At 46.5% G+C, this 23,021-nt stretch overlaps 1 protein-coding gene across 4 annotated transcripts in view; it reads right to left on the bottom strand.

Annotated features, from left to right (window-relative positions):
- Positions 1–23,021, bottom strand: part of RIMBP2 (RIMS binding protein 2) — a 92,490-nt gene that overhangs the window by 9,369 nt on the left and 60,100 nt on the right. For 2 of the 4 annotated variants that reach the window (XM_086856456.1, XM_086856457.1), the window contains exons 7-16: positions 21,141–21,345; positions 14,492–14,643; positions 12,195–12,271; positions 10,520–10,629; positions 9,298–10,107; positions 6,718–6,869; positions 5,954–6,415; positions 5,359–5,502; positions 4,225–4,383; positions 773–1,927 (exon numbers count right to left, since the gene is read on the bottom strand). In XM_086856456.1, coding sequence (XP_086712582.1) covers positions 773–1,927; positions 4,225–4,383; positions 5,359–5,502; positions 5,954–6,415; positions 6,718–6,869; positions 9,298–10,107; positions 10,520–10,629; positions 12,195–12,271; positions 14,492–14,643; positions 21,141–21,345 — 3,426 coding nt within the window. The remainder of the gene's footprint in view (positions 1–772; positions 1,928–4,224; positions 4,384–5,358; positions 5,503–5,953; positions 6,416–6,717; positions 6,870–9,297; positions 10,108–10,519; positions 10,630–12,194; positions 12,272–14,491; positions 14,644–21,140; positions 21,346–23,021) is intronic. The other 2 variants (XM_086856460.1, XM_086856459.1) reach the window with 1 other exon arrangement.

Genomic DNA, 23,021 nt, shown 5'->3' with positions numbered 1-23,021 from the left:
GGAAGCAGCTCCGTGCCTGCATTCTCCTGCAGAGATGCAGTCTGCAACTTCAAAGGCAAGAAGAGATGGTCTGAAAGGGACGGCGAAGCAGTGACAGCGCAGAGGAAAGGCAGAAATGAAAATGGTGAAGCTGTGACTCCCCAAATCTGGGTCACTGTCACACTGGGGGAGAATCTTGATCCTTGTCTTGAGATGTTCCATGATAAAGAGCATGAGCTGAAAATTCTGGGAATGAGATGAATAAAAACAACACGATGAAATGAATTCCTTGACAATAATTAAAAAAAAAAAAATTAAAATACTGATGAAACATTTCTCCAGTTAAAAATGCAGCGGTTTGTGGTTTTTTGGTTTTTTGGTTTGTTTTTTTTTTTTAATTCATATGAGCAAAATAAAGAAAAGCAATCTTTTGGAAAAATTATAATTCAGCTAACCCTTAATTAAAATTTAGATTCAGTTGTCCTTTAATAAAAGCAGCCATTATTGTAATTTGTTCTGGGGGAAAATCATTGCAAAGCAAATTAATCTGATTTCAGCATGGCACAAAAGAGGACCATAAACAAAAATGCAGAGTAATAAACAAAAATGAATTGGGAAGAAAAAAAAAGGGGGGAGGGGGAATGTAGCAGATGGGCCCAAAGGATGGACTTGAAAAATCAAATTGGGAAAAAAAAAAAGAAAAAAGAAAAAAATTAAAGAACAAAAAATTAAGAGAATAAAGAAAACAGACTGATTCGGCAAGCAGATGTTAGAAGGAAGATACTTCACACACCAGAGAGTCTTCTGCATCTCTGTGGGATGGCTTTGCAGGGACAGCAGCTGCCCTAGAGTCAGCTGCTTTAAAGTCGCTCTTCCAGCCTCCCTGCACTTCTTCGTTAGCCACACGATCTGTTCTGTGGCCCTTCTGAGCTGCCGACCTCCTCTGCTGGCTCTGCTCGCTCCTGGGCTCCCCGAGGGACGGCCCCAGCTCCCCGAAATCCTCCTCGATGCTGCTCTGCCTGGTCAGGGTCCTCCTGCGGGCCAGCAGCGGCCGCGGGCCCCTCCGGCAGGGGCAGGGCTCTGCGTCCCCCTGGGCTCTGTGCTGGGGCTGCTCCTCATCCTCATCCTCATCTTCATCCTCATCCTCATCCCTGCCCCACTGAGCTCTGTGCTGGGGCTGCTCCTCATCCTCATCTTCATCCCTGCCCCAATGGGCTCTCACACCATGCTGGGACTGCTCTTCATCCCTGCCCCAATGAGCTCTGAGCCTGTGCTGGGGTTGCTCTTCATCCCTGCCCCACCGGGCTCTGTGCTGGAGCTGTTCCTCACCCTCATCCTCATCCCTGCCCCACTGGGCTCTCACACTGTGCTGGAATTGCTCTTCATCCCTGTCCCACTGGGGTCTGAAACTGTGCCAGGGCTCCTCTTCCTCCCTGCCCCAGGTGTGTCTGGCGCTGCCCCTGGGCTCCTCTTCCTCCCTGCCCCAGGTGTGTCTGGCACTGCCCCTGGGCTCCTCTTCCTCCCTGCCCCAGGTGTGTCTGGCACTGCCCCTGGGCTCCTCTTCCTCCCTGCCCCAGGTGTGTCTGGCGCTGCCCCTGGGCTCCTCTTCCTCGCTGCCGCAGTCCAGCCCGCTGTCCGGGCTCCGGGACAGGGACTGTCTGAATTTGCACCCGCGCTCGTCCGGCACCAGCTCCTCCAGCCCCGGCCCCGAGCGGTGCCAGGGGCTGTGCTGCTGCTCCTGGGGACAGGGCCTGCGTGCTCTGGGCTCTCTGGCTGCTCTGGGGTTCTTTCTATAGGGCATACCTAAACCCTGCCTGTACAGCAGTTCAGAGTATTCACCGTCCTCTTCAGCCACTTCTGGAATACTGAAAAGCCTTTTACTGTGGTGTGTCTGCTGGGCAAAGTCAGGCTGCTCCCAAAAAGTGGCTTCAGTGGTCTTATCGTACTCCTTAAGATTATGTAATGTCAAAAACCAGACAGGGAACAAAGAGTGTGTGACAAAAATAAAATGGGAGGGAAAAGGGAGAAAAGAAAAATAAAGACAGAATTAGTTTTAGAGCAATGGCAAACGTAAGACATGCAGCTTATACAGTGAAAAGGATGTCATGCTTTGAATGAGGATCTGTGAAAAATAAAGACATGATTAAGAAGTTGCTGGGTGCCGGATACAGCGTGAGAGGTCAGTACAAACAACTGAGTGATGCTCTCAACACGACTGAACTCATGCATTGGCAAGGGAGGGATGAAAGCCACACACGTGTTCCAGCATGGGGAATGAGAATGGCAGAAAAACTCCTTCCTTGCCCCGTGCCAAACTGCCATCTGATTTTCTGTGTGAGCAGAACCCTGTCTGGGAATGACAGCTCTGCCCCAGCAAGCTTTCTTGCTTTCAATCTCTTAAAGCTTCCTGCACAAGCAGTAAAAATCTTCAGTCTCCTGTCAGAGGAGAGCTGTTCCACAGCCATCATTAAAGAGTTCTGCTTTCCCTTCTAAAACCCTAGAACACCTGAACCATTTTCAAAGCTTGGCTCCCAGGGAGAGCCCCCTGGATGCAGGCTGCTCTCAGCTGTCACCGGGTCTGCACTGCCATCAAATCTCCCATCATGATCTTGTCCCTGCTTCACAGAACCAGTGCTTGAAAATCAGCCTATGAGCAGAGGTAAAAGTCTCTGTTTATGCCAGAAGCAGGTAAGAGCTATCCCAGCCTGGGTAAAAGAAGCATTCTGGACATGCCAGATACATTCTGCAACCTTCCTATTCCATTTCCACAAAACACAGAATCTGACAAAGGATCCTGACTGTCCTGGCTGGGCTCTGGGAGGAGGGAAGGGAGCACAGGGCAGGAGGTGCTGCCTCTGAGTGCCAGGATTTATTGATTCTGCATCCCAGAGATCATCTCCCCTTGTGCTTAATGCCCAGATCAGGGAATCTCTGGGCTCAACAGCTCCCATAAATATCAACAGATCCTCTCAGAGATTTCAGCAACCTCCCTCTGAGCACCCTGAACCTGGCTGTGCCCTTCCACACTTCCTCAGTTACTTCAGACTGTTTCACCTGTTTTCCTTTGTTTTTAAAATGTGTGTAACACCCGTGGAACTTGAGATGGAGTGCTACAGAAATGGACAAAAGATCAGTAAGCACAAATTATCACAGTTTCGATGGACACTACATCAAGAGAAGCCTGCAAACCTCAGCAGGTCAAAAATGATTTCCTACAGCAGTTAAGGTTCTGGAACTTTCTCAGTATCAACTCTGCCAATACTGATTTAAATCCAAGAAGTAAATGCACCTTCTGATGCATAAAGAACAAGAACAGTCTGGGGATTATTCTTTTTGCCAGGGGAAGGGAACAGAAGAAGATGCAGAAGGATTTTGGTTTCAACCTTTATGTTGAAATAGAAACACTGATCATTTCTTCTTTTGAAAAAGTATCTGTCTCACTGCAGACAGAATAAAAGGACTGAATTTACAGCACATGAAAGCAGTCATAAGAATGCTCAGAATTCTTATATGCATGAGAAAATAGTGCTGATTTTAGTTCAATAACAATCTACTGAAAAACAGGTAGCCTGTGGCTTTGTGCTTTCTAGAAAAACAGTTTGTGTAATTACTACACACATGAAGAAGCAAATAAAATTTACATGAACAAATGGAATATGGCAAATATATATTGAGTATTGGGAGTAGTTGTGTGCTCTGCATATGCTTTAGCTGCTACACTGAAGTTGTGTTTCACGATGAACATTCCTGTATTAAAGCAATATTTCTGGAATGTATTTCCTACTCTCTCTGCTGGTTCCCTGATATTCAGAGCACAAGGAGTTTTGATAAAGCATTGACCAAACAAAGCTGAAACAGCTCCCTTTCCTACAGGAATGCTTTAAGCCTGTGGAAGGGATGGGACCAGCACTGGATACGTGGACAAATCACTCAGACAGGAAAAACAGAAGTTGTTTTGTAAGTTTTTACAAATCTCCTTGCTCAGAAACAACTCATTTTCGGGCTAGCACATGCAGTCTATCTTCACGGAGACACGGGGAAGGGCCCCAGATGCAGAACAGAAATTGCAACTGCAACAATCACACGTAGGAAAACGGTCAGTCAGCTGAAGTTTATCTATCAGATAACGAACACCAGGGTAATAAATAAACACTGGGGTCTGGCTGTGTCCCACAGAGCGAGTCCAGGGCCCTCTGGACTGAGGGAAGGTTCTGGAGCAGCCCCGAGGGGTCCCTGGGCGCTCACCTTGAGCGCGCCGTGCGAGGTGAGGCTGAGGCGCCGCCGGCCGCCCTCCTCCAGCTGCATCTCGGAGTAGAGCTCCTCCTCATCCTCCTCCAGGATGTCGGACAGGTCGGAGCCGCGGCTGCTCTCCGTCTGGTACTCATCCCCGTGGCAGTAGTGAGCCTGGCGGGCGAGGACAGAGCTCAGTGCCGCGAACGCTGATCCCGATAACCCCAGCGCTGCCCGGGACTGCCGTGAGCCACCCTGGGACACAGCACCGGCCTGGGCTCTGCTCTGCTCACACATCCTCTGCTAACTCTCTTCTCACCATCTGGGATCCTGACTCAACAAATCCCAGCTCGATCCCAGGTGACACAGGAAAGGATATCCCCACTCACAGCACCAAACCTAGGTTTAGACTTGGTCAAATTCCCCTCATTAGAAGTCCTTCATGCACCAATGGAATTGCTGACCAAATTGTAAAAGCCTTAGGATAATTGACATATCATCTGTTCTTCGCAGCTGTTTGTTACATGACATTAGAATTTAAAAGTGATCACATCCAATTCTCGCAGCAAATCACCACCACTGTGGACCCTCAACACAGGGGGTCAGGTCTCTGACTAAGGTTTTTTAAACTATGCCAAGACATAAGAAAACATCTCTTTTCTAGAAGTTCTACCTCTCCTGAAAGTAATGTAATAAATTATTTCATATTTGTTTTCAGTGGGATCAGAATAAAAGCTTCCATTCCTTGGAGCCATTCCCACAGCACATTTGTTTCCTGCCCTGAGGTCCCAGGTGGTGCCTTTGTGGCACCCAGGAATCCTCCCCACGGTCCCTTTCCCACAGCAGGTTCTCCCATGCAGCAGCAACACCCACACAGAAAACGCCCAGGAGCCAAACAGGACAGTCCAGTCACATTTTCTATATTGTCATCATCTCTTTTTCAGTTTGCAGTGCCTGGGGCTGCTGGAAGGGAAGATGCTCAGGAGATCCCAGTGCCAAGCACTCAGCTCCAGGAACAGGAGCTCCCCTGCCCAGGGCTCAGCCTCGGGTCACCAACACAGCCACAGCTCTCAGAGGGGACTGGGCAGAGCTGGCCCTCCCAAAACCCTTCCTGAACACCTGATGCAGCAACAAAACCAGGCCACTCACCTGCTTGCCAAGTTCTGACCCTTTCAGGAAATCATCAACTGAGGCTCCCCTTCGCTTGACCTTGGGGGAGTCATAACCATCCTCCTCCTCATCGGAGAACGGGGCCGCGCTGCTCCGCTCGCTGAAAACGCTCCTCCTCTCCATCTAGCAGGGCAAAACAGCAGAGAGCTGTGAGGATCACTGTCCCTGCCCCCAGGGACACAAATGGCAAATAAATAAATGCTCTCCTCTCCATCTACCAGGGAATAACAGCAGAGAGCTGTGAGGATCACTGTCCCTGCCCCAGGGACACAGAGGTGCCCACACAGGGGGGTGCCTGGGCAGTGACACTGCTGGCAGCTCCAGGAGGAGCTGGAATGAAAAGCAGCTGCAAACAAGTGTGGAAATGCAGCACTGGGAAGGACAAATACATCAAATTCCCTGTGGACCCATGGCAGTGGGCACAGAAGGGCTTTACAGGCACGCTGCATCCCAAGCCATGCATCTTCAGAGCTTAGGGATGATCTCCCCAGGGCACACGATGAAAATTCTTGGCTGGCAAGTGCCACAATGAACAAACCACCCCCAAAAGCCTCAGGAAGGAGTTTGCCTTTACCCTGTTGCTCTCTGCCACTCTTTGTGCAGCTTCTCTTGCCATGGCTTTTGCGACGGTGTTGGGGACTGGAGTGCCTTGAGGCTGGGGCAGGATTCTGTTGGGGGATGGAGATCTCCTCCCCTGGAGTGGGCCGTGGAAGTTGGGTGGCTCCAGCATGTGTCCGTGGACAGGGGACACCGAACGAGTCTGCTCCCACGACTCATCCCTTTTTAAATGTGGGCCTAAGTGTTCTTCTTTGGTTTCTGGGGCTCCGGCACTTGCTAATGGCTTAGATTTGGGAGCAGTTCTGGGGTGAGGGGTTGGAGGCACCAGGAGGTCAGATGGAATGGCAGCAACACAAGAGTCCACCGAGTCTCCCTGCGCAGAGAGCGTCCGGACCGTCACTTCCCTGGCGTCCAGGCTGCGCAGGCTGCGCAGCTCCAGCGGCGCGCTCTCGGCTGCTGGGAACATCACCTCTGCCACCTGAGGGCACACACACCTGTGAGCACCACGCCCTGCCGCCCTCCCCTCAGCCCTGCTCAGGAACAGCCTCCAGAGCCCGCACAGAGGGAGCTGCTGGGCTGAGCCCCTGCCCCAGCTGGCACCATGGGGGTGACTCCCATCACCGACCCCAACCTCATCCTCCCAACCCCAGTGGCCAAAGGGCTGCTGGAGAGGCAGTGAGCTGTGCCCAAAGCACAGCACAGGCTCCACTGGCAGCCCCTGCAGGGCTGTGCCACCATTCCCTGCCAGCTGTAATTCCTGAGGCAGCAGGAGGGACTCACCCGCTGGCCTTTGGCGTAGACACCGTAGCCCGTGACGCTGGCACCGTGTGACGTCCCCGTCGCCGACAGCACCGGCGGCTTCCAGGACACCTGGATGGTCCCTGGCGTGGACCCTGCCCGGACAGACACGTCTTGAGGTGGAGCTGGAGGACCTGAGAGAGATGGGAATGGTCACTCTCGAGCCTCAGGTCAGAAGTGCAGTGAACTCAGGTGCAGAGTGGGCTGCAAGCTGAAACTTCAGCATTTTCCAGCAGCTGATTGAAGGACAGCTGCTCTCACAGTCCCTTCTCTGCAGTGAATCAAAAAACACACCCAAACCTCTGAAGGCACTGACAGTATGTCAGTGTAACCACAACCAAACACCTCCTTAATTAAAAGGCATTACCCCTCTATAAATAGCTCTTCCTTGGCCAGAAAGCCAAAGTAAAAATATCACAGAGTTTATTAGTTCATGAATTTTTCAAGCATCCTGTTGTGTAGATTTAACCATCAAACCCTGAGCAGAGCCTGCTGCTAAAAGGTGTCAGGGCCCAGCTGCAGCTGTCTCTGCAGGACAGAACACAGGCTTGGCTGCTGGGAAACCCTTCTCCCAGGGAACCAAACACAGCCCATTCCTGTCCATCTGCCCAGGAGCTACAAACACTTTACTGTGTGCACAGTAATCTGCAAACACCGCACAGGCACCAGCAAACAGCCAGTGCATTTCACTGCTCTGCTGAATTCCAGCCTCCAGCAGACATGGAAATAAAACCTTGGTCATGTTCAGCTCAGCACAGGCACAACAGGAAGTTTTTGCTTATACCATCCCTGAATATATAAAGTATTTTTATCTTGCAAGTGAAGAGTATGCAAATTGGCCTAATATTATTCTTGGCCAAGAGAGATATCGGTTTGGGGTTGAATTTCAGCTTTACTGATCCTCCTGCTTTATGGACAGCCAGCATTCCCAGCTCAGCAAGGCTGCTCAGCTTACAAGCTAGAATGCATCTGATCTGACCCAGCCTCCTGCCAGTGCCAATGCCATTAATCTGCTCCTGCAGGAGGAGCCACCTTCCCTTCATTCCCCCAAAACCAAACAATCCCCAGGGTGTCTGTCTCGACCTTCACAGGCTGTGGCAGAGCCAGGTTTAACAAACTGCAGTGCCTGAGGCTCGGCATGGCTTCTATTTCCTCCCAACATTACATGGGAAATTATTCCTGATGGTTTTAAATGGTCTTGGTCACCAACATAAATGTTTGTTTTGGAATTCTGCTACACTTTGCTCCTTTTTTTCACATGAATTAGCCCCAAAAACCACAGCAGCCCCATTGGTCCTGATCCTGTACTTATCTCTATTTTCAGATCTGAGTGCCCAAGAGAGAAACACTTGTATTTTTGTTTAAACAATTGCATTCCATTGATGAATGAAGATGAGTTCAATTGCATGGCACTATGATGGTAACTCCCATCACTGACTCCAAATTCATCCTTTTCCTTTGTTCCAGTGACTCTGCAATCAGGAATCAGCCTCTGATCACTGCCACAGCTGCTTTTTTGTTTTCTCTACACAACAGTGAAGAGCTGACTGGGTTCTGCAGAAGTGAAATGAAGCACTGGGGAAGATTCTGGTTCTAAAAGCTGTGGCTTGATCTCTTCAGCAGAGAACAGCTCTGCACTGCTCAGCAGACTCCACAGCTAGAGGGAGATACAGCATGGGAAGTGCTTAGCCTGGAAAAACCCTCACTCAAAAGGCCTTTCCTAAACAGCAAAGTTGAAATGAGTTGAAGCCAGCACCCAGGCAGTGCCTCCCAGCCCCCCCAGGACACATCCCAGGGGTGAGGTGCCCTCCTCCCAGCACATCCCACACCAGCACTGCCACCCTGCAGCGATTCCAGGCTAAAGAGAAACGTGTCAGGACATCTTCACTGGAAACAGACTGGCACCAGTCAAAGCCTCACTCCCCTCCCCTCTGCCCTCCTTGTCTCCTCTCATCAGAGTCAGGCAGGCTGAGGAGGAGAGCAGCAGGAGTTCCTGCCCCTCTGTTGGAACCAAAGGGAGGGAGCAAACCCCAGCCCACAACATCTGCTGATGTTTCACCTGCCAGGGGCCACTTGCACCTGAGTGTCCCTTCAGAGGCACCCAGGGACCTGAAACACTGAATATTTAGTGTTTACCCCCAAGGGTCTCCTGCTTGGCCATGATCAGAGACCTTGGGTAGGTAAATCTGAAAGGAAAGATACTCAGATTTTTTTCAGTTGCTGCCATACACCCCCAAAATCATGAGATTATCCTTCAAATTCACTCCATCATTTCTGCTCTAGTTTTCAACACCACTTCAAGGTTCTTAAATAATGGCAAATGAGTGACAACACTTACCAACACCCTTCATGTAAAAGCCAGGTGGGAAAAAACCTCAGACTTTCCAAAACACAACAAATCTGTTGACTTTACAAATTCAAATTGTGCAATGGAGTCAATTACAGCTCCACAAGCAAAATGCACTTACATCCCCTAAATGCTGTGAAGGTTAAAGCATTTTATCTAGCATTTTCAGAGAAATTCAACTGAAGAGTTTTGGGGTATGAAGGAAAATACCCAACCTGCTGGCAATGTAGAAAATTCCACAAAGGCTTCCTTTTTTTCTCGCTGTTCCAGGGGAAGCTGCCAGGGCATCTGGTGGGGCTTTGCCATGACCTTCACCTTGTAGGCCATATTGGGCTTCAAATTAAAAAAATGGTACTTGTAGCTAGCAGCCTTGACAATGTCAAACTCCTCCTCGTTCAGGAAGATGACATGACTGTAATTACTGTTTGTAGGGAGCCAGGACAGCTCAGCAGAAATCTGGGTGATGTTGTCCACTCTGAGGTTGGAGGGGGCTACGATGACGTCCTTGCCCACCACCAAGGTGCACTGCAGCTCGTCGGAGTTGCCCTTGTTGGTGATGCTCTGGATGGATATCCGGTATGTGCAGGTGGAGATGTTGAGCTTTTCTATCAGGGCTTTCGTCCTGCTGCCCAGGGCTACGTTCATCCTGATCTCCTTGTCCACCAGCACGTTGTAGCTGCTGACGGTTCCCCAGCCGGGCGGCACCACCGGTGGCTCCCAGCCCACAATAACACTTTTGGCTAGTTGTTTGATAAGGGTGATTTTTCTAGGATAAGGCACAATGTCTTCTCCAATCTCATCAATGTTCACGTCCAGCGTCCCCGCGCCGTTGCTGACCACGCCGGAGTCGATGTGAGTCGGGGGACTGATCTCCAAGAGATCTCCTTCCAGGGGAGGGCCCGAGCGGTTGATGAAGTTCTGATCCTGCTCGCTGCTCAGTGTGCTTGACAACCGGCTCTCGTTGTCCTGAACAAAATCCACAAAGTTCGAAGGGACCAGTCCTCTTTGTCCATCCAGAAGTTCTCCTGGTGAGAAAGAGCAATGCCATGAAACCCCTGATGGAGGAGAGCTCCTGCACGGCAGTGCCCTGAGAGGGGGCAGGACAGGGGGCAAGGGATGAGTGAAACACATGAGCACCCCCAGTTTGGGAACAAAGGCTCATTAAGGGAAATACCAGAACTGCCACTAAGCTTTTTTGTCAACTTAAATCTTGCCAGTAGGAAAAGCTGACACCATAAAATATCTTATAATTAGCTCTGCCTGCAAGGAGCGGCTTTGCTGATGCAGAAACTCTTTTAATTAACACCACGATGATAAAGCTAATTTTAGCAACCGATTTAGGAGCAGACGAAGGAAGGAACTTGGAGCGTGTTTGACAGATGAGCCCATTCCAATCTGCATGAATTAGCATGAATTCATGGATTCAATAAAAAATACCTTCATAGAAGCCATCCTCGTCCATGTCCCCGTAGACATAAAGGTATTTTCCTGCCGTGAGAGGGAGCTCCGCCTCTGGGTTCTCATTTGGTCCATCAAAGGGGTTGTAGCTGTGGGGGGACAGGCAGAGCTCAGGACCACAGCTCCACACAGGACAATCTCCCCAGGCTGTCTTTGCTTCCCTTCTGAGGCACTTTCTGACTGGGCCTGGGCCAGGTTGTGCCTCTGAGGTCCCCTCTACCCTAAACCCGTGTCCTTTCCTGCAGGGTTTACTCAGACACTTCCCACTTAGGGCTCTTGAAAAAACACTGGCCAAAATTCTCTTTATTTTTTGGAGAATTAAAGCAAACTCAGTGGTGGGGGTCTTTTCCAGTCACTGTATTCAATTTTATGATCCTTTTACACAAGTTCATTAAACTTCTGCACAGGCAAGGTAAAAGAAGACAAAAAACAGTGAGCTACATCTAAGGGAAGCTACTGAGAGACAAAAAGTATTTATTAATTACTTAAATCCGTATCCATCCTGAAATAAACTGCTAGTCACTGAAATTTTCACCATGGCTGTAGTTCGTGCCTGAAATCTTAATGTGCAAAGCAGTGATGGACTCAAAATCCTTTCTTGCTTGAAAAGTAATTGATAAGAAGAGACTGAGAGCTGCTCTCCAGAGCAGGAGGTGCCATTAAATCTGATTTAGACCTGAAGGGCAGGAATGCAGGGGTGGAGAGGCAGGTGGTGCTCAGCTCCCACTGACAGCTCCAAGTGCAAACAGCACACAACAACATCCACCCCATCACAACCATAACCATAACCATAACCAATCATAACCATCACCATAATCAATCATAGCCATCACCATAATCATAACCATAATAAATCATAACCATAACCATAACCAATCATAACCATCACCATAATCATAATCAATCATAACCATCACCATAATCAATCATAGCCATCACCATAATCATAACCATAATAAATCATAACCATAATCAATCATAGCCATCACCACAATCATAACCATAATCAATTATAACCATAATCATAATAAATCATAACCATAACCATAATCAATCATAGCCATAACCGTAATCATAACCATAATCAATCATAACCATCACCATAATCAATGATAACCATAACCATAATCAATCATAACCATCACCATAATCATAACCATAATCAATCATAACTATAATCATAATAAATCATAACCATAACCATAATCAATCATAGCCACAACTGTAATCATAACCATAATCAATCATAACCATAATCATAACCACAAGAAGTATCAATCATAACCATAACCAATCATAACCATCACCATAATCATAACCATAATCAATCATAACATAACCATAATCATAAGCATAATCAATCATAACCATCACCATATCAATAATAACCATAACCATCACCATAATCAATCACAACCATCATCATAATCATAACCATCACCAATCATAACCATAATCATAACCATAACCAATCATAATCATAACCATCACCATAATCAATCATAACCATCACCATAACCACAACCATAATCAACCACAACCACAACCATAACCATCCATCCCATCATCACTCAGCACACAGGTGCAGTACAGCCACAGCTGATGTTGAATTTTACAGCTGTGTGTGACACCTGTGAGGAGAGGGGAGCTTTACCTGTACCGGGCAATGCAAAGGTGGACTTTCCCAGAATATCTCTGCTTTGAGGTATTGGAATTCTGATCATTATCCATCTGTGAGGGGGGAGAAAAAAAGAGAATGTGATTATAAAAAAAGAAGAAGCATCAGCATCTGTTGATGCCACCCTTTCCACTCACTGAAGGAAATAACATATTTTCTTCTGAATTTAACATCACATTTAATTCAATCCTGTGAAGCCACATGTTTATTCCATTACAAATCCGGTCCACAAAAGCCAGAGATTTAATTGTGGTGTTGAATCAACACAGACTCTGCCTATTTTAGCTCTGCACGAGGTCCCTCACAGGTAAAACAGTAATTTCAGCTATGCTTTGAGCTAGAGGTTTTAAAGTGAGGGCTGAACTTCACTTATTGTACAGTTTGCTGTGAGCCATTTCAGAAAAAATGACCAACTTTCTGCCTGAGCTTGAGAGAACTTTAATTAAGGTAGAAGTACTGGAGTAACAGTGGGATCAAATAAAAGAACTTGTTCAAAAACAGAGCAAAATTTTACAACTCAGACAGAGTGAACACTGAACTGCAGCTTCCAGGTCTAAACTGGTCCCTGCCCAAAGCACAGCAGGAAAATTCTGAGTGAAGTCCCTTTTCCTGAGGGGTGGCTCAGCCCAGCCCACGCTGCTCCAGCTCCCAGGAATTCCCTGTGCAGCACTGGGACACCCAGGAAAATCTGCCAGGATTATCCCCTGCTACCTCATCGAGCACACAACAGGAATGCTTGTTCTAGAAGGCTTTTTAATAGGAACAACCAGGGCACTTGCAACTGCATCATTTGCAGAGTAACTATTTATTTGTTTGTTTATTTATTCCAGGCTTCCCAGCATTATGTTCCATTTTTTAGATTTTATTCATACACCCTCCCTTGGGTCTGGGTATCTCTAGAAAGGAATGGAGCTTAATTTCTGTGAGTTTGCATAATGTAAGAGTGTATCACATAATTACACTCTAGAAGGCACAAAATGTACAGTTCTGCAAAAGAGGGCTTGACATTCTCACTGAGAGATAACTCAAAAATAATAGAAAAGGGGAATTAAACTTGACGTGTGCTTCTTCTGTTCCTTGCTGTTAGTTCTGCTTCCCTAAGTCTCCTTGCTAAGCTGCTTTTTCTGTGGCCTCTCCAAAAAGCAGTGAATGTTTCCACTTTTCAGTAATGCTGCTACACAAATATACACAAATATTTCCTGTGGATAATCCTCAGATATGCCCATGGAATTCCCACTATACAAGAATCCAATATTTTGTTGAGTACCCTCAGGCTTGTGATCCATTTAGAAACATTCTGATTCCATCAGCTTTCCCATTTTCAGTATCAATGAATATTACACAGACAGAAAGTATGCACACAGTGGCAATTTATTTACTCCTGTAAAGATTAGGAAAGGGATTTTGTGAAATGAGGGGTAAAATCTGAAGATCATTTTCTCATGGCTATCTGCCCATAGCAACCAGGGCATTTAATAGAAAATAATGCCCTTCTACAGAGTCTCCAAAATTTGTTCTGTGCAGTTTTCATATTTAACATTTGTCCTAAATATTAAAAACCGACTTGTTATGGCCCCTTTGAAAAGCTTTTCTGAGCTTCCCATTGGGTTTCTAGTGGAATTCCACTGAAAAGCAGAAAAGCTTCCTGAGAAAGGAGGAACAGAACCCTTCAAAAGTATGACTGAATACAAAATGTAGAGTTGAATGACTTTAGTGACAACACCCTGCAATTTCACTTCCATTTTCCAGGCTCAGAATGCTTTCTGAGGAGCTGGGGAGGCTGTGAGAGGTGGTGTGTGCTCTGCTGCAGGGGGAGATTCACACACCAGGAAAGCCTGGCAGGAACTGGTCCTGCAAAAGGAAGCATTTTCCTGTCCCAGCACCCCTGGGGCACAGCAGGGAACTCCTGCTCCTTCTGCCCCAGCTTTTGGGAGCTGGAACACTGCTGTGCTGCCTGCCAGAGCCCTGCCCCACTGCAGAAACGCTGCTCTGCCCCCTCCCAGAGGCACTGAGTGCTCTGAGTGCATCACTGAGCGCTGACACCTTCAGAGGAGCTCCAGCTCCACACACCTGACTCCCACCCTGTGTAACTGGGACATCACTGCAGCTTCTTTGAGAATATCCCACTGGTGGTGCTCCTGAGCTGCCTCAGAAAATGAGAACATTCCTCTCTTGGTTTTTCCAGAGCAGGTGGATCAACCTGCACAGCCTGCTGGGGCAGAGAAGGCTCAGCCCTAAATCACTTTTCTGTAAAAAAATTCAAAAAGACTCACGTCTGAATCAAATCTGCATCTTGGGGTCCCAGATCTTGACTTGGACAGCAATGTGGGTTTGACAGACAGTTGTTCTGGTTTGTCTCCAGATATCTGAAGGGGCCGGATAAACTCTGAAATCACACAGCGACTTCCAGAAGGGCTTTCATGACCTGCCAGTGAACAGAGCACAGAATCAGGAATGGATCTCAAGCAGGAGCACTGCCAACACACAGCAGAAGGTTATTTTGCTCTCCAGTTTAAAATCCTCCGGGAGGAAGGCTCCCGGATCACAGCTCAGCCTGCCAGCTCCCGCTTCCCGTGAATTGCCGGAGTCAACAACAAAACACAAGGCACAAAGAAAGGCATTTTCATTCCAAGGATCCAAAGGTGAAGGTTCCCCCAGTGAAAAGAAGCCCACCTTTGTTCTGAGCCCTTGGGATGTCTGGGGAAGCTCTGTGAGGTGCTGTGTAACACACCCCACACTACAGAGCTGCTGATGGAACCTCGGGCTCCTTCAGGGACTCTGTCACACACTGGAAATCAGGATCAGGTCATACATCTGTCCTCTAAAAGAGAGACTGAAATGCTAATGATCTAGTTGGCAGGATATTCATTTTGCAATGAAGTTGTTTGACTTTTGGCAGGCAGGAAGTGCCAGGAGCACCTGCTTCGTATTTCTGAGGAGTTCCTCACTGACACCAGCACCAAAGCAAATTCATTTGATCCCAGGGGTCCCAGATCTTGACTTGGACAGGAATGTAGGTTTGACAGACAGTCAAACTCCAAAGCACATTCATTTGATCCCAGGGCCATCTCTCCAGTTTCTAAAACATGGGAACTAACACTGAGCAAAAGGGAAAATCTCCAAAAATCCTTTTGGGCTATTTTTACTGTGCTTTTTGAAAACAGCTTAGAAGGAAGGAAAAGACAGATTATATTGAACAGGCTCACAGATTATACTGAACACTCATCTCCTCCTGACTCAGGTGAAAACCAGAGGTGAGACAAGTGAAAAGAACAACAGCATCGAGGCTGCAGGAGAGACTAACAAAGCCAAGTAAATACCACTTGCACACTTTACCTTTCACTGTTAGCTCAGTCCCCAGAGCAGGTGGAAGCAGGAATTGTGACCTGAGCTGGATTTCACCTGCAGCCTGAGCAGAAGCTACAGCAGAGCAGTGAGCTGCTGCCACACCCAGATGTGCACAGGGCATTCTGCCTCTCATTAGCATAATGAGCCTGTGCTCTAATTTTTCAGGCCCTGAAAAAGGTTCAGCATTTCCTCTCCTGTTGTCCCAGAAGCCTGGACAGCAATGTTTTTGTTACTGAATTGCAGGAGTCCCAGTCCATGTCACCAGGAATCATCAGAGGAACCTCTTTGTTCGCACCACGGAGGACAGGGAGCTCCAGGAATACCATCAGGGGCTTGTTCTGCTGGGCTCATTAGGCCAATGTGATTAATTTTCTCTGCATCTCTGTAATTTACAGCAGGCCAGCTGAAGCACATTGACAGCAGGGAAATATATAACTCACCACACAAAAGATTAATTACAAGCAGCCCCACTCAGAGCAATCCCCAGGCTGGAAAAGGGCACATTTCTTATTCTTGGAACCTTTCTCACATCTCTCACAGAAAAGTCCTCCCTGTTCAGGAACCTTTAGCCAATTTAGCTCCTTCTGTTTGCTGTTAATGTGTTTGCCATCTCAGCCAGCCAGCGCCAAGCTATAAATAATTGGGCCAACTGTGATTATTCATTCAAAGGAAGCCTCTGGCTGCTCTCAGACCTCCTGCATTCTCCAGGCTTTGTTTCCAAATTGCTGGCACTAGGTACAAAATGTGGAGGAAGGTGCTAGGGCACTGCAACCCTTGCTTTGTAGCCATATAGGATAATTACCAGCACACACCATCAGCAGCTCCAGGAATACCGAGATGCTGGAAGATATGGACCTGTCTTATTTTTTTCAGGTGGAAAATAAGGTACATAAAATTCACCCTGAGCCCTCAACACACAGGAGAGAAAGGTGTGTGGTGGCTGGGACTGTGTGAAGGGGACCTCTGGCCCCAAATAATGACACTCGTGCTTTGAAGAACCTGCTGTACTCTGCCATCATTACTGATTTCAATAATTAGTGCTGATAACTCCACACAGCCTCCACCTCCCTGCACAGCAGAGGCTCTGAATACCCCACAGCAAGAGCATAAACGGAGAGAACAGATTTCTGTGTCAGAAATGTGCCCAATCACCGTTAGCAGTGAGCTCCTGGGTATTCTGCAGAGGAAGAAGCTTTTACAGAGGTGATGAGACAAATGTCCTGTGTAAATTCATGTGGTTCTACATCTGTAGAGCCACAGCAGGAACACAAACATCACCAGGTCATGTCTTTGCAAAACAAGAAATCAAAGCAAGGCAGACCCAGAGTGCAGGAAGCACATTGCTCCTGAGGATGTGTGATCTCCTGAGTGATCCTGCAGGAAGCACATTGCTCCTGAGGATCTGTGATCTCCTGAGTGATCCTGCAGGAAGGACATTGTTCCTGAGGATCTGTGATCTCCTGAGTGATCCTGTGGAGGATCTCTGCTCCTGAGGATGTGTGATCTCCTGAGTGATCCTGCAGGAACCACATTGCTCCTGAGGATCTGTGATCTCCTGAGTGATCCTGTGGAGGATCTCTGCTCCTGAGGATCCGTGATCTCCTGAGTGATCCTGTGGAGGATCTCTGCTCCTGTTGCCCACACAGCAGCACAGACAAAACAGCTGCATTTAAAACCTGGCCTGTTCACCTCCAAAAAAAGCAGCTGAATAAACCTGGCTCTCTCATTCACCCAAGGCAATTACACTGAGAGCGCTGGGCTTGAGCAGCAGAATGAGAAGTCAGAGCTGCAGACTTTTAAAGCTTGTTAACTGAAACTTACAAAAAAAACAAACAAAAAACCTCCAGTAAAACACTTTTCCTTTTATATTTTCCCTCTGGAAAAAAAACAGAGTTAAAAATAAAATATACAATAAGTCAGCTCATAAGAACACACAGCAGCATTTAGAAATGTCTGGGGTTTTTTTCTTTAACTATTAGACAAGAACCTTGTAAAGCCACGAGGGTTTTGTCCACGAAGTCTTTTTAAATCCATATATGTTTAAAATGGCCTTTATTTTCCTATGACTGGCAAATATTTGTAAAGGAAGTCTGAAGAACAACCTGTCAAGGAAAAAGGAAAAGCACCAGATCTAATTTAAATGTTTCAGGAGAATTAAATCTGTCCATACTTGCATTGCAATTAGAGTCTCCATTTTATTTATTGCAATTGCTGATTCCATATGGACTACCTAAATTATCTAGAAAGACCATTTAAAATGAGCCTTTTAACTGATGAATAATAAATCTTAAGGCTTCTATATCTGATGGTGACATTATTGTACCTTTAAAGTGAACTTTTCATGCTCTAATCTATCCTGGCTAGGTTTATTTCATTTCCTGATACAGTCAAACATCACCAATTAAGGCAAAGCAGCTGGTCATAAACTGATTTAATTTCCATCATTTGCTTTGCTTTGAAAGCTGTCCCTGTGTTCCCTCTCATGTTCTTTCTTCCTTACACATAATAAAAATAATTACACTTCTGGTTAGAAGAACTTGCTGTACTCTGCCATCATTATTGAGAAAGGGCTGATTTCAATAATTAGAAACCCTGCCCACTTGCTCAAACACGACTTTATTGTTATCAGTGCATTCACACTGGGGATGAATGTTGTCCAAGCAGTTCTGGTGTTTAGACACAAGTGCTGCAGGCCCTGAATTCCAATTCCCATAAAAATCGAAAGGCTTTGAGAAAAAGTTTAGAGAGGAAGGCCCTCAAATGCCTTGGCTGCAGACCTGGCTGTGTTTGCTGTGGTTTTACTCAAGGGTTAATTGGGAGATGTCAGCTGGGCATGTTTTGAAGTTTTTAAAAAGCTTTTTCCATTAGCATAAGTATAAATCATCTTGGAGAGTTTGGCTGGGTACCTAAAAGGTGTTTAGCTGATTTCCATTTCTCATTAAATCAATGGCAGTGATACAGGCTGGACCTTCCCTTCTGCCTAAAGGACAGCTCAATACCTAATTACCTTTCCTTTTAAATTAATTGCTGCTTTGAAAATCCTGTCCTTAGAGACATGAGGAGCTATTGCTGTGGGTGTCAAGGAAATTTCTACCAAATTCTTCTGTCTATCAGGAAATGCCTTGGGAATTCTGCATTTGGTGCCTTTAATGCCCACCCAGGGAAGGCTGGAGCTCCAGAACAGCCTGAGCACCACAGGGGCTGCCAGAGGCTCCAGCCCTGTCCAGGAAACCCAGAACACAAATCCTGAGCCACAGGAACGAGACAGGGCTGTCACCTCAGCTCTCCTGCCCTGGTGTCACACAGAGCTCAGCACCTTCCCTGGCCACAGGGAAACGCCTCTGACCTCCAGCCCCGAAACCCAGAGCTCCTCTGCAAGCCCAGGGAGAAAGGAACAAACTGAGCACTGAAACAGGAGCAAACTCAAACAACTTCGGGGGAATTTGTAACGAGAACAACCTGACAACTCTTTTGATTGCAGGACAGCTGAAGTGATTCCAGCCTGGGTGGTACTGACCACACTCCTCACGTGGAATAACACACACTGTAAATGTGATTCACATGAAATAACACACACTCTAAATGTGATAGACATGGAATAACACACACTCTAACACGTGATTCACATGGAATAACACACACTCTAACACGTGATTCACATGGAATAACACACACTCTAACACGTGATTCACATGGAATAACACACACTCTAAATGTGATAGACATGGAATAACACACACTCTAACATGTGATTCACATGGAATAACACACACTCTAACACGTGATCCACGTGGAATAACACACACTCTAAATGTGATAGACATGGAATAACACACACTCTAACATGTGATTCACATGGAATAACACACACTCTAATCGTGATAGACATGGAGTAACACACACTCTAACATGTGATTCACATGGAACAACACACACTCTAACATGTGATAGACATGGAATAACACACACTCTAACATGTGATTCACATGGAATAACACACACTCTAACATGTGATAGACATGGAATAACACACACTCTAACATGTGATTCACATGGAATAACACACACTCTAACATGTGATTCACATGGAATAACACACACTCTAACATGTGATTCACATGGAATAACACACACTCTAAATGTGATAGACATGAAATAACACACACTCTAACACGTGATAGACATGGAATAACACACACTCTAACACGTGATTCACATGAAATAACACACTCTAAATGTGATAGACATGGAATAACACACACTCTAACACGTGATTCACATGGAATAACACACACTCTAATCGTGATAGACATGGAATAACACACACTCTAAATGTGATTCACATGGAATAACACACACTCTAAATGTGATTCACATGGAATAACACACACTCTAAATGTGATAGACATGGAATAACACACACTCTACCACGTGATTCACATGGAATAACACACTAACATGTGATTGACATGGAATAACACACTCTAAATATGATTGACATGGAATAGCACACACTAACGTGTGACTGACATGGAATAACACACTAACCTGTGACTGACATGGAATAACACACACTCTAAATATGATTGACATGGAATAACACACACTAATGTATGATTCACATGGAATAACACACACTCCAATGTGTGATTTACATGGAATAACACACACTAACATGGAATAACACTCTAATGTGACTGACATGGAATAACACAATCTAAGGTGATTCACATGCAATAACACACAATCTAATATGTGATTTATGCAGAAGTTGTTTTTAAGTGTCCTCAGGTAACCTCTTGCCTTGATCTTTGTAATTTTCCTATGAATAATGGATCGTTGACAAAGCTGTGCACTTGGGAGAGCCGTTGCCTCTGGCAACAGGAGATGACCTGGTGAAAGTTCAGCCCAGATCTTGGATAAACACACACTGTTGACTCTGCTGGGGACTGCCAGTGTAACAACATCAATACAGATGTAAAATAATTCTGTTGTTTTATGTTCTCCATTTCTCTTGAAATTATTTTTTGCTTTTTGAAATGTTTTACTTTCAAATTTTCATGGAGAAGTGCATAATTTCTGTTGCACAAATGAAACTGAGCCCAATCCATTTTCATGTCTGTCAAAACACTCCATTCAGTCTCCCCACTGCCTACCCAGCTGTGCTGAAATGGTTTTTATCTAATGGCCAGTGCAGTGTGAGGGGTCTCTGTGCTTTCTTTCCCCATTAACTCCTCCTTCAACAGGAGAGCAGACCTGCTCCTGGCCCTGCCACGGGGAGGGTTGCCAACAACGCCTGCACGTGCAGACACTCCTCCTCTCACAGAGAGCTGAATTTTGACATGAAGAATATGGGATTTTAACACTGAGCAGGCTTCTTACCACCACACTCAACAATCAGAGAGGATTTTGCTCCCAGCAGAGCCCAGATGAAACCAGAAGGAGCTCAGTGGAGGCTGAGGGGATGCTCTGGGATGGGAAGGTGCCACCAGGAGTGGATTCTCCATCCCGTTTGCGCGGGGAGCTGCGTGTCCCTCCCACCCTGCAGCATCACATCGCACTGCTGCTCCTTACCTTTGCCTATGGAAGTGGCAATTCCATTCATCAGCTGGGACAGGGATTTTCCAGGAGCCCCAGCCAGGCCCGGGGGTGCCAGGGAGTTGCTGCTGAGGAGGTCGATCTTGCCCGCCTGCTGCCGGAACCGCTCCAGCTCCCGCGACAGGAGGTTAAACTGCTCGCTCTGCGTCCGGCATTTCTCCTCCAGCTCCCGCACCTTGGCCTGCAGGACACACAGCCACTGCCACAGCCTGCCTGGCCAGCTCCTGGGGCCAGGGAGCCAGGACAGGCACAGGAGCTGGGAGCCAGGACAGGCACAGGAGCTGGGACAGCCCAGGGCTCCCTCCCAGCTCCCACCCGCGCAGAACGCGACCCACGCGCGGATGGGGAACACCGAGGCCATCTCTCCTTCCAAAGGGGAAATCCCTCAGCTTACACCCTGGCAGTGCCAAAACATCACTGCCAACAACACCTGCAAGGAGATCCTACAGCTTTGAGACTTCTTTGCACACCTGAATGTTGGTTTTGTGCCCTTTCCCAGCTTTCTCCAAAAACCAGGTGCATCTCTGAGGTATCTCTGCACATCTTCTGCCATTAAACTGACACTTCCTAAATTGCTGCTTTAACATTTGTCAATTAAAACCCAACAGGAGCAGAAACCCCCAGTGGCTCCTGCAGAATTTGGGCCCAGCCCCTGGCTGAACTGCCCTTCAAACAACGCTGCTCACTGCAAATCCAAAGCACAGCGAGGTGCTGCGGGCACCAGCCACCAACAGGCCTTGGTGAGCCCGGGAGAAATCCCAAAATGCAGCAGTTTTGTTTGAATTAAAGGCATCAGGCTTTAACACAACAGAACCTAAAAGAAAAGTGTCTGTTGTGAGCTGGGAATCTGCCTAGCCAGAATGAATTCTGAATTGCTGGTGGTGGATTCACCACATTCCCTGGCTGGAAGCCGAGACAAAGGGCACGGGGAGCTCTGCAGGTTGCTCCAGGTTTGACTCCAAATGTGCAAAGAGCAGTGAGGACACTACAGCACAAAACCTCCTTTTATCCAAATCTGCACATTCACTGGGCCAGGTAAATCAAGGGGATAATAATGGATCCAGGTCTGGTGAACAAACATCACCTTCCCTCATTAAAAACCCCTCCTGTGCTTGGTTAAGCAGCTGTACTAACAAAGGAAATCTGGCTAGTAATTAAAGTCGTTCAACTGAACTGAGAGTTCTGCTTTTTTTAAAGGAAAAAACCATTCTCAGTTTGTGTAAGAAAAACTGTACATTTTATATATCAAGAAAACAACATGTATTATGTACCACCCATAAAAAAGGTCCTAGCTAAAGGAAAATACTTACAGCACCCAGCAGAACCCAAAAATCCAAATGTCTACTCTACAGGATGGTACTGTTTGTTCCTGTTCTTGTAACAAATACGGTTTTAAGTCAGAGTGAATTTTAAAGATATAATTTCTTTGCATTCATAACACACAAATTAATTTATTTCTGCACAAGAAATCTCAGGGTATCCATCTGATTAATTATGGAACGAAGAACAGCAAGAATCAGACATTGTGGGAGTCTTACACAAACATGAAATGTTTGGGGTTTTTGTCTTTCATTTTTTATTTTTTCACTGTGGTTTGGAGCAAATGAAATGTCAAACTTTGCTACTTGTTAATTTGCTGCATGAAAATGGTATCTATGCACAGTTTCAAAAGGACATTAAGCAAACAAAGATGAAAACTGGCTTGGGTTTTTTTTGGTCCCCACTTTCCATTGGAAAGCTTAAGGATGAGCTATTCAACTCTCTAAGAATATTAATAACCTTTCCACGAGCAGCTATGGAAACTCTAGCACAAAAAATAAAATAAAACAAAACCATCACAATCCAGACCTCAACAAG

Source organism: Cyanistes caeruleus, chromosome 18, assembly GCF_971803275.1.
Source record: "Cyanistes caeruleus chromosome 18, bCyaCae1.hap1.1, whole genome shotgun sequence".
Lineage (NCBI taxonomy): Eukaryota > Metazoa > Chordata > Aves > Passeriformes > Paridae > Cyanistes > Cyanistes caeruleus.
This window is presented reverse-complemented; position numbering and strand designations above follow the sequence as displayed.